Source organism: Megalobrama amblycephala, linkage group LG21 (genome assembly GCF_018812025.1).
Source record: "Megalobrama amblycephala isolate DHTTF-2021 linkage group LG21, ASM1881202v1, whole genome shotgun sequence".
Taxonomy (NCBI): domain Eukaryota; kingdom Metazoa; phylum Chordata; class Actinopteri; order Cypriniformes; family Xenocyprididae; genus Megalobrama; species Megalobrama amblycephala.
The window spans coordinates 17,727,775-17,740,224 of NC_063064.1; the positions used below are offsets into that span (position 1 = coordinate 17,727,775).

The 12,450-nt window shown below is 37.3% G+C and overlaps 1 protein-coding gene across 2 annotated transcripts; it reads left to right on the forward strand.

Moving 5' to 3' along the window:
- The first annotated feature begins 87 nt into the window (after positions 1 to 87).
- Positions 88 to 9,707, forward strand: lg21h20orf96 (linkage group 21 C20orf96 homolog). Of its 2 annotated transcripts, none has more exons than XM_048173501.1 (10): positions 88 to 243; positions 424 to 544; positions 633 to 760; positions 846 to 1,004; positions 1,130 to 1,229; positions 5,811 to 5,968; positions 6,156 to 6,257; positions 6,361 to 6,447; positions 6,583 to 6,701; positions 9,543 to 9,707. In XM_048173501.1, exons 1-10 carry the CDS (start codon positions 208 to 210, stop codon positions 9,601 to 9,603), a joined length of 1,071 nt encoding a protein of 356 aa, XP_048029458.1. In that variant the 5' UTR covers positions 88 to 207; the 3' UTR covers positions 9,604 to 9,707. The 2 variants fall into 2 exon arrangements, with proteins under 2 accessions (XP_048029458.1, XP_048029459.1); XM_048173502.1 differs by having other exon boundaries at positions 114 to 333.
- The last annotated feature ends 2,743 nt before the right edge of the window (positions 9,708 to 12,450 follow it).

Here is a 12,450-nt window from a genome sequence, read left to right on the forward strand (position 1 = left end):
TTAAATAATGAAAAATAGAATTACAGGAAACAAAAGAATTTTCGCGCATGCTCAGTATTTCCACTAGATGGCAGCAGAAGTACGCAGTACGCAGGCGTGTATCTCCGGTTGCTATGGCAAACTTCTAGACTACGGGAATTGTTAAAGAACTCTCGACGACTTTTTGATATCGACAAAACTGATTTTACCAGTGAAGAAAACCGCATCATGACACTTCAAGAGATGCTGAAATTTCATCCGGTGGTATGACTGACTGACTGACTAAACTGTGTTTATTATTGTTACGTGAATATTAATGTAATGTTCGGGAATTTTGTCACAGATAATGAAAAGGTTTGCAGTACACTCCACTTATTCTTCCATGTATGAGTATGGCTTTCTGTAAAGTTAGACTAAACATTTTTTATTAAAATATTTTTCAAGGATTATAGCAAATGGGAGCGAAGTGCAAGACCTAAGCCTCTGCTCTGGGCAACACTTCATCATAAAGCAGTCATATCATCTAACAAAGGAGAAATCAGACCATCTCCAACTGGAAAATCAGGTATAAACATGGATAAGGATGAAAGTAATACTGTAGTGAGACATGTCTGTCTTTATGCATTGTTTTGTAATCTCTGCTTTATGAACAGGGAAATTTCAAAACACTGTCCAAAATGATTTCACAACACTCCCCAAACTCTCTACAAGAAGGACAACTGAAAAAGTGGAGCAGGACCAGATCACCTCAAAGAGGGAAGACAATATCAAAACACTGATGGTGTGTACTGTCAAGCAGGAAAGGCGACTTTAATAGTTCACTTGTGTTTAGTTTACACAATGTTGACAGCTGCAATCTGTTGTAGTTACTCATCACATCCAGAAAAGAAGCAATAAAAGACCTGGAGGAGCACTGTGAACAGCTTCAAGAGAGGAATCTGCAGATGGCCAGAATCATTATGGATACAGACAGAAGCTCAGTCTCCAGAGCCAAAGAACTGCTCATACAGAGTGCACAAATGAGGGTGAGCTAAATTGTATTACGTTTTAGATCCCACTGTACACAGAGCACTGAACTCATACTTTTCAACGGTGCACAATTATTGAGTTCCCTTAACCAGTGACATCTGATCTCTTATGTACTTTCTAGAGATCAGTGGTAGGCTTGAAAAAATTGGATGACAGTCTTATTAAAAGTGCCAAGGCAGAGCTGACAGATACAGAGGAAGCTTCACAGACTCATCTCAACGGTTAGTTTGAAGTTCTACACTTTACAATCAGTTATGTTTTAGCTATTTTCTAGGGTTGTAACGATACCCTCATGTCACGATTCAATACATATCACGATACTGAACTCACAATATGATATTATTGTGACATATGGTAAAAGGATAACAGAAAATGTACTTGATTAAAGTGCTAAATTTGGTATTACATTGGGGGTGGAAATGAATAGGCTTGTACTTGGTGCTGGTAACCCAATGCACAGGACAATGATGACACCAGAATAAAAATATTTATGATTCTAATGCTAAAACACAGATTTATTTCAGATGAATATGTTTGCACTCTGTCACTGACTAGATATATTTAAAATAATGTAGGCCACTTTTTACTGTTAACACAAGACATTTGGCATTATCAGGACACACAAATATTCCCCCATTGCATTATTATACATTATATTCAACATTATATATAGTTCTCTAACATGTAAAGCTGCTTTGAAACAATTACCAATTGTAAAAAGCGCTATATAAATAAATTTGACTTGACTTGACTTCAGACAGGACGACTTTGCAAGTTACTTGAGTTTCTTGAAACACAGTTTATCTTTGGCGGTATGGTTCCTTATGGGGGTTCTTGCTCCAAAATTAATTGAACATACAAGAGCTTTAACATTAACCGCCTGGAATCATCAGCTTGGAAGTACATAGACAATTAAGACACTTAGTAATGTCTTTAAAAGCGAACAGTGGTAATCGTGTAGATGTGGCAGTGGGACGTCTATACTGTAGCTTGGTTATGAGGATGAGTGTCTCTCAGCAGTGAGGTCCATGCCAGCCAGGACTTGAAAGCCTTAGTGATCTGAAACAAAAGAAGATGACAACCAGAAGGTGCACAGTAATATACTCATGCTTATAATAGGGAGGGAGGGTTGCGAGCAGATTGAGCATACTTACCGAGCAGTAATGCCACATATATATGTCCCGTGTCTAATAGGAGAATGGTAGTGATTGGAGCGATTTGACAGCTGACCGCATCAGCTGGTCGCAGCACTATGCCTACGTGGCCTGACTGATCTAACACTGCACTCGATTAGTTCAGTGTAGTACTGACACTAAAACGCTGCAAACTTGGATTTTTTTTTTTCACAGAAATTTTCATTTTGGGTGAACTATACACAATACATATTGTCACAATCCACGATACGATATTGTTGCATTTTTGTATTGCAATATATTGAGATATGATATATTGTTACAGCCCTACTATTTTCATTATTGCATTTAAATGCAGTTTATACACTGTATGGCCAAAAGTATGTGGAAACCTTTTTCTAATTAATTAGGGGCCAAGCACCGAAGGTGCGTAGGCACCTATTGTATCTGTTGGCTTTTTTTTTTTTTTTTTTTTTTTTAATTCTTCTTCTTCTTCTTGGCAAGGCAAGGCAATTTTATTTGTATAGCACATTTCATACACAATGGTAATTCAAAGTGCTTTACATAAAGAAGAAGAATAAAAATAGAACATAAGGAATAGAAATAACAGTAAAAACAGATAATTTTGCTATCTGGATGGATGAGCTAGGAAGTCTCAGGGAGTTTTTTGTTGTTGTTGATGTTGTCCGTCAGAGTGGATCTAAACGGATCTATCCATCAGAGCAGATCTGAATGGATCTTCCTCACACGACAGGACTACTAACCTGTTAAGGCACTTCAAACTGATAAACAAAGTTTCAATCTCCCCTTTTGCCAAGACACCTCAAACTGCACCACACAGCTCTAATCCCCCTTCCGGAGATATCTTATCTATGCAACGCAGTTCAAGTTTCCCCTTTGGAAATTTCCCCCTTTGGAAAATGTCCTGACTGTAATCCAGAGATATCCTAACCATGCACCACAGCTCAAATTTCCCCATGGTTTGTACCAAATTTTAACCTAATCACAAATATTTTCTTCCTAATTCTCCCAGCTCTTTCAACCAGACAGCAATATTTAAAATGCATTAAAAAGTCAGAATAACAAGATGATACATAAAAGATATAAAATACATTAAAAATGAAATAAAAACAGGAAAAGGAATTAAAAGAATAAAAAGATAATACGTATAAAATAAAATGCAAACAGTTCGGACATAGCACAGTGCTCAATCAGCAAATGCATAGATAAAAAGATGTGTTTTGAGTCTGGATTTGAATGTGGTTACTGTTGGAGCACACCTGATCTCTTCTGGAAGCTGGTTCCAGCTGCGGCTGGCGTAACAGCTAAAAGCAGACTCTCCTTGCTTTGAGTGAACCCTTGGTATTTCTAAATGACTTGATCCTGATGATCTGAGTGATCTGTTAGGTTTATATTCTATGAGCATATCTGCAATGTATTGAGGTCCTAGGCCATTGATTGATTTATAAACAAGTAACAGTACTTTAAAATCAATTCTAAATGCAACTGGAAGCCAGTGCAAGGACCTGAGGACAGGTGTGATGTGTTCATGTTTTCTGGTTCTGCTCAGAATCCTGGCAGCAGCGTTCTGTACGAGCTGCAGCTGTCTTATGGTCTTTTTGGGAAGACCAGTGAGGAGCCCATTACAATAATCCACCCTGCTGGTGATGAAAGCATGAACAAGTTTCTCTTCTTCTTCTTCTTCCGCTCTTGAGTCTATTGCAGCCCATAGAACCGTATGGTAAAAAGTTGTGAAATTTGGCACACAGTTAGAGGACAGTCTGATCTATGTCCATAGCAAATTTGGAGTCTATATCTCAATCCCTCTAGCGCCACCAGCTGTCCAAAGTTGCGCTCATGTTTGTGTTAATAACTTTTGAACCGTAAGGGCTAGAAACAAAATCGAATGCACCCTATGACGTCGTTTTCCGTCATGAAACTTTTTCCGCCATTTTGAATTTTCTGAAAAACATACTTTTTCGAACTCCTCCTAGGCCATTACTCCAATTTTCAGGAAAATTGAACCAGATCATCTTCGGACGTGCCGACAAAAAGTTATGGAATTCAAGTCGATTCCTCAAACCGTTTTCGAAAAACACATGAACGAATTTTACGTAGTGCTTGCGAAAATAGATGCAAGGCTGTATCTCCGCAACGCTTTATCGTATTCAGACCAAACTTGGTACATGTCATCACATGCTTGTGATGACATAAATTTGGTCTCGTTGGATTCGGGGCATCATGCCGAGTCGAATGATATCCAATTTTCCCATATCGGACATTTTGGCCATCGGCCATTTTGAATTTTGTGCTAAAATGCTGTATTTTACGAACGCATTAGTGTATCGTTACAAAACTCGGTATGGGTCATCAGCACAATGCCCTGAAGGAGCCTGAGAAGTTTCCGACCAGCGCCACCTTGTGGTCAAAAGTTATAACAAAATTTACAAAAATGCTAATAACTTTTGACTGTATTAACCGATTGTAATGAAACTTGTCTCAGTAGATTCCTTGGGTCATGCTGAGAACACAGATATCAAATTTGCCATAGTCGGCTGAACTTCCTGTCCGCCATATTGTTTTTCTTTAAAAGCATACTTTTTCGAACTCCTCCTAGACCGTTGCTCCGATTTTCACCAAAATTGAACCGTATCATCTTCTGACCATGCCAACAAAAAGTTATGGATTTCAAGTCGATAAGTCAAACCATTTTCGTATACCGGAGCAAAGAATTTGAGGCATGATGCAAAAACGAATCTTGAAGCTGTATCTCTGCAATGCTTTGACATATTGACACCAAACTTTGCAAGTGTCATTGTCACCTCAGTCTGACCATACCACAACAATTTGGACACAGCGCCACCTATTGGTCGAAAGTGATTAACCAGTAAATCCTCATTTTTGATCATTTTTCAGCTCTTTTGCCTAAAATGATCTTAATAGGTCTTTAATTGCTCACTGTTGCAGTTAATCTAATGCTCCCAGCCATGTTGGCTGGCTTCTTGTGCCGTTTTTGTGCTTGGCCCTGTAATTGCTGCTTGCACCTATATTTGGTTTTGCTATTTCAGCTACACTACCATTCAAAAGTTTGCAGTCTGTACATTTTTTTAAATGTTTTTGAAAGATGTCTCTTATGCTCACCAAAGATGGGTTTATTTGATCAAAAATAAAATAAAAACAAATTAGGATTCTAAAATATTTTTACAATTTAAAATAACAGTTAGAAATGTAATTTATTTTTGTGATGGTGAAGCTGAATTTTCAGCATTCATTATCAGTGTCACATGATTCTTCAGAAATCATTCTAATATGCTGATTTTCAAACATTTCTTATTAAAAACTTTAACTGTTTAATATTTTTGTAGAAACCATGTTTTAGTTTTCTTTGATGAAAAACAGAATTTATTTGAAATATATTGTTGTGTAAGTGTTGAACGGTACAAGCAGGCTCATAAAATCGAGCACACATAAACATTTAATGTAGAATGAGGCCCTCTTCTGTTCCTGCGATGAAAATGCCCCTGTGCACACAGAGAAGTCTACATGTTTGGGTATCCTGGTACTTTTGGCCATGTAGTGTAGCTGCTGCTATAGCTGTTAATGGTAAAGCAAAAACAAACAACCCCAAACTGCAACAACACATTTCAGCTGACTATCTTATAAGTGCAGGTTTGCAGAAGCGGTTGGACATGGTAAAAGCGGAGGTGGTAAAGGCTCGGAAAGAGCTCCGCTTCCTGAAGACGTACAAAGATATGGAGTTCCCAGTCAAGGCCTTCCAGATTGCAGACATGAAAAGTAAACTGGACAGACTGAAAGAGATGCAGAAGGTAAAAAATGAGCAGGACTTACTGCCTGGATGAACATTCTGGCCATCTGATGGGTAAAGAGTAAAAAGTACTCAAAGTTAGATCAAGGAAAATGCTTCGTTTATTAAAATACACATAGTTCCAGCTCCCATAACAACTCTTCAGTGTTCAATAATGTTTTAATATGTTTCTCCTCTGTAATTGTCAGGAAGAGCAAGAGGATGTGATTCTGTTGTTTGAGAAAGAAATGGTCAGTTTGGAGACATGCCAACGCAAAAGAGAACAGGAAGTGCTGTCTGCCATTATTGAGGTAAAGAAGCTCTTTTATGTCAAATTTTATATTTTTAATTTTTTTAATGGAGTTAATTCTCAACTTTAGGTGCATTATATTATCTTTGTTTTTTGATTTTCAGAAACAAGAATCCCATGTCCCTCCTGTTGTCAAACTAGTGGCTTCACAGAATTGCACAATGAGGGAAGAGATTAATATGCTCAGAAAAGTGATTATTTTTTAAGTTAATTGATTATTTTGATTATTAATGTAGACTCAATAAATTATTTTAATAAATAAAGTATGTTAATTTGGAAATTAAATTATTTATTTACATTGTATATTTACTGTATATATTTTTAAGCTGATAATGGAGCTAGAGCAGAAGAACGAAGAGCTAATGAAGAGTATTCAGGAACTGCAACAATCAAGACCAAACATCAGGAAAGAGATCTTCCCAGATGTTTTCCTGAAATCAGATAAGTGAGTGGATGAGGACATTGAGACTGAGTTATTGAGGCAAACAGCTTCTTTATCACAAACAGTTCTTATGTCCTCAATTAACACAAGAACGCTGCCAAGCTCTTCAGTTGAAGCATTCCCAAGTTATACAGTAATTGCAGTTGCAGAGAAAAGTTCTCACAAAATTGGCCACTTGAAAGGAAGTTCAACAAACCCCTCGAAATGTCTAACAGTGTTAGTATGACCCGACCCCTCCCATAAACAGATATAGAACAGCAACACTTCATTTTCAAGAGCCTACTCAAACATACTGACAGCACACAGCCCATGATGGTTTAACATCTAATATAGGTTAAGATGCTCATTTCATGCACTGAGAAACAATTTAAAGTCTTCGTTTACCCAAAAATTTCGTAACAAACCCATAAGACTTTTGTAAATCTTCGGAACACAAATTAAGATCTTTTTGATGAAATCTGATCATTTTCTGTCCTCCGTTGACAGTCTACGCAACTACCACTCTCAAGCCCCAGAAAGGTAGTAAAGACATCATTAAAGTAATCCATGTGACTCCAGTGGTTTAAAGGTCCCGTTTTTCGTGGTTTTTTGAAGCTTTGATTGTGTTTATAGTGTGCAATATAACATGTGTTCATGTTTCGCGTGTAAAAAAACACAGTATTTTTCACATAATTTACTTATCTGTATACCGCTGTTTCCACTGTCATAAAAACGAGCTGATGACTTCCTTGTTCTATGAAGTCCCTCCTTCAGAAATACGTAACGAGTTCTGATTGTGCCAGCGGTTCCTGTGTTGTGATTCGACAGCAGCTTAGCGCTCCTTGCCCGGAAAGGTCATGCCTCTTACCATAACGTGGAGATGCACGCGCTCAGTGTTATTGTAAACATGTCTTTAATTTTACCCTATCAATTTGAGCCGGAATCAGACCCGGTGATTGGACTGCGGGATGAAAATAACAGCGTTTCGACGACATGGCGACAAACACACTCTACAAATGCAACTCTTGTGTATTCCTGTGGGCGGAGGTTAGTCAAAAAACTGTTTTAGTGACGTCATTAAAGAAGGAAGTAGAGGGATGTAGTCCAAACTGGCCGTTCGATGTAGGCGACTTCTGTTAAATAAAATATCTCGCTTGGCATTGAACTTTGTGCTTTAAAATTTTACAGATTTTATTTATACTCTAACAACAACATTACACACTAACTAAAGTTTGAAACATGGGATCACGAAGAACAGGACCTTTAACCTCAAATTTAAAAAGTGATGCGAGTGCTTTGTTTGTGCAAAAAAATACTTTATTTACAAAATTTATCTCCAAAGCGAGAGCAGACATTGTTGCATGAACGCCTGTCGGAGATGGATTACTTTTATGATGTCATTACTACATTTCTGGGGCTTGAAAGTAGTGGTTGCGTAGGCTGTTAATGGAGAGACAGAAATCTCTCAGATTTCATTAAAATGATCTTCTTTTGTATCCCGAAGATGAACGAATGCCTTGTGGGTTAGTAATTAATGACAGAACTCTCTCTTTACAGGATTAGTTCACCCAAAAATAAAGACTCTGTCATCATTTACTCACCATCATGTTATTCCAAACCTGTATGACTTTCTTTCTTGTGCAGAATGCGAAAGAAGAAATTCTGAAGGATGTTTCAACTGTTTTTGTCCATACAATGAAAGACAGTGGGGTCCAAAACCAAATTAGACCCACTTGACTTTCATTGTATAAACAAGAAATGTGAAATATCTTCTTTTATGTTCTGATGAAGAAAGTTATACAGGTTTGATGAGTAACACTTTCCCTGACCCAAGGAGCTTTATTGGAGATCCAGCATTGTAAATCTGATAAACTAGCGGAAAACATGCCCTATCTACTTTCAAACAAAGGCTTGGTTTGGAAAAAGTATTGGGCTGTTGGAGATGGTGTAATATTACACAGTTTTGGAAAAGACTCCAAAGGCCATCTTAAAGATAAATGAAGAACAAGAGAATGCTGTGCATTCATGGAATCCCTGGCGCCCATTAAAGGTTAATGAAGGTTTCACATTTCCCAACAGTCTGTTCCAAAACAGCATGTCAGTTTCCTCTCCATGACAATCGGTCATATCTCCAAAACAATCGGACACTTTATTCCAAGGGCCTGTGAGTGCATGCACAACCTCTTGCCACCCTTGGGAGTGGTTATATCACAGTAAAGATTTATTCATATGGACTTTTGGTTCTTAAGTGTTGTGGCCTAGGGGACAAAGAACGTGGAAAACAAGCCAAAAACATTTAGTGTGTTCACATATCATGTCACACTGAGCATCATATTGCAAAAAGATTTCCATTAAATGGAGATAATGATAAACAGATCTGGGATTTCCTTCTCTGCTCGTGACAGAGGCATGGCTTTAGTATCTGCAGATGTCCTGAGACCCAGCAGAGAAAGTTCTCGTGTTTCCGGTCTTAAACAAACTGTCTCAGGCTGTGGTGACCATGTTTAAAGGCAGATGTTCCATAAGGAGTCCTCCGCGTTTACAGATATCTTTGCGCCCCAAAATGAAATTGTCATCATTTGTTGTTCTGAACTTGTATGGCTTTCTTCTGTGGACCACAAAAGAAGATATTTTGAAAAATATATCAGTGTTTTTGTCCATACAATGAAACTCATTGTGATCTGAAGTAGTTTTGGACCCCATTGACTTTCATTATATGGGCAAAGACAGCATTCTTCTGAATACCTTCTTTTGGGTTTGCAATGACATGAGGGTGAGAACATGATGACAGAAGTTTCATTTCTTTGGTGAACTAGCCTTTGGGTTGTATAATGGCTGATACACACTGTGTTGTCTGTATTTTAGGTGTACTCCAGATATGGACGTCCATCTCGATATACCCCAAGAGGATTTACTTCCCATGTAGCTCTGTGCTGAATGCATTACCTTTTTGAGTCTTCCCTTGAGCTGCTGTATATTACAGATGAAAATCAATGGAGCCACTTCATTAAATCACTTTACTCCGTCAAACCGTTGTACAGATCTTCTTTACTTTATTTGTCTTTGCTTTCAGTTTGTTTTATTGGCTTGATCCTCTTTATTTTTTCTATATATTGCAAGTACCATAATTTATTGTGCCTTTAGACATGCAGCTGCATACTACATGTATTTTAGTGTAGCACAAACTAAGCTGCAGATGTTAAGTGACCACTTTCATTTGGTAAGTAGTAACCTCTTTAAAAAATCAGACTTTTTATATTAGCATGAATACGGTAGTCTTATTATAGGTACACTAACATTAAAAAAATACCATTGCTCACCAAGGCTATTAATTTAATAAAAATCATTGTAAAACATTAAAGGGATAGTTCACCCAAAAATGAAAATTTGATGTTTATCTGCTTACCCCCAGCGCATCCAAGATGTAGGCGACTTTGTTTCTTCAGTAGAACACAAATGATGATTTTTAACTCCAACCGTTACCGCCTGTCAGTCAAATAATGTGAGTGGATGGGAACTTCTACTATAAGAGTAAATAAAACTTGCATAGACAAGTCCAAATTAAACCCTGCGGCTCGTGACGACACATTGATGTCCTAAGACACGAAACGATTGGTTTGTGTGAGAAACCGAATAGTATTTATATCATTTTTTAACTCTAATACACCACTATGTCCAACTGCGTTCAGCACTCGTTAGTAAGGTCTGATCACGCTCTGACAGCGGCAGTGAAGTTTCGCGCATATACTTCAATGAGAGCGAGACATCACTGCCACTGTCAGACCTTACTAACGAGTGCTGAACGCAGTTGGACATAGTGAAAACCGATCGTTTCGTGTCTTAGGACATCAATGTGTCGTCACGAGCCGCAGGGTTTACTTGTCTATGCAAGTTTTATTTACTCTTATAGTAGAAGTTCCCATCCACTAGCATTATTTGACTGACAGACGGCAACGGTTGGAGTTAAAAATCATCATTTGTGTTCTACTGAAGAAACAAAGTCACCTACATCTTGGATGCGCTAGGGGTAAGCAGATAAACATCAAATTTTCATTTTTGGGTGAACTATCCCTTTAATATTCTGAAATATTATTACAATTTTAAATAACTTTTTTTCTATTTTAATATATTTTAAAATGTAATTTATTCCTGTGATGTCAAAGTTGAATTTTCAGCATCATTACTCCAGTCTTCAGTGTCACATGATCATTCAGAGGTCATTTTAATATGCTGATTTGGTACTCAAGAAATATTTCTTATTTGAAATAGAAAACTTTGTAACGTTATAAATGTCTTTACTGTCACTCTTGATCAATTTAATGCATCCTTGCTGGATAAAAGTATTAATATCTTTCAAAAACTTTTCCGAACAGTAGTGTATGTCAGTATTAAAGTCCCACTATAGTCAATAATTTTCAATCATCTTTGATCACCAAAATGACATATTTAAACTTTTTTTTTCCTGTGAAATTTCTTCATGCCTTAAAATAGTTTCAATGTAACTCGACACCCTTGCCTCATTTAATATATGCAGGTCAATGAATATGCAAATTAGCCCCGCCTTCACTCATTCATGCCAGCTCAGAGATCCACTTGGTCAACTTATCGAGGTAAACGCTGCACAAGGGTATCGCTCTTTACAACATCGGACACATAACAGTAATTAATATGATTATCCTTTTGCTTGACTATGTTATCAAACAGCTAATAATGCGCTGCTAATGTTACACAAACCATGTTCCTGTTCACCATATCAGTCAGACAGCCTTCTAACAATCAGTATCCTTACAAACGCTTTGAACAACTCAAAACGTCAGTGCAGAAGAGCATATAGTTCATCATAACATCGTAATATACATCATACACCCACTATATTGCTAAATCTTCACGATATTTCATATCAACACAAAAATATATGGCGATAACCTGGCTTCTCTTGAGAATCCCCTGCTTGTTCACTGTTAATCATATGCTAAAGCCTATTGACGTGATTGGTTACAAGGTAGTTTGTGACATCACGGTCACCAGAGATTTCAAACTGTGGGTTTGAGACTTTCTTTCACTGCAGTTTTAAGAGAGAAAATACTCAGCAATTTAGTTGACATGAATTCGCACATGGTTTGACTTAAAGCATGTTAAAAACACCACATAGAAAAAAAATACAATACAAAAGTAAAATGCTTTCAGAATAACAGGCCACCATTTTTTAGAGAACACTTTTTTTTAAGGTGCTAAAGTGTGATGTTTTGTTTTATACATTTTTGCAATATTACTTGAAACTGTCTTTACTAACTGATAAAAGACTATTTATTAGGTGCTCTGAAAGGAATAATATTAATATACATCATCTGTGCACGAGGTAGGGCCTTAAAAACATCAGCCAATCGTTTACGCGATCATCGCGTAAACGATTGGCCCTCTGGCTTGTCAATCACTGCCGTGAATTTAGACATTCATGTCCACTTGTTCTACTAACCCTAAACCTAACATTATAATCTAAAAAAATACTCTGAGAGTTAGTTGACATGTAGCTGCAAATTAGTGAGAGTTAGTTAACATGTAGTTGCAAATTTAGAATGTCAAAGTGGACTATCGAAATTATCCTCAAATTATTTCTTATACTTTGTATTGTTTGCCAAGCACATAAATCATCCATGTTGCTTCCCATGTCGGGGAATGCGATGTTGGAGTTTGGTACCAGTCAGCAAGCAAATGTTATCGCAGTTAATTACACTTTAAAGTGTCAATCTTCAAAGCATGTGAGTGCCTTATT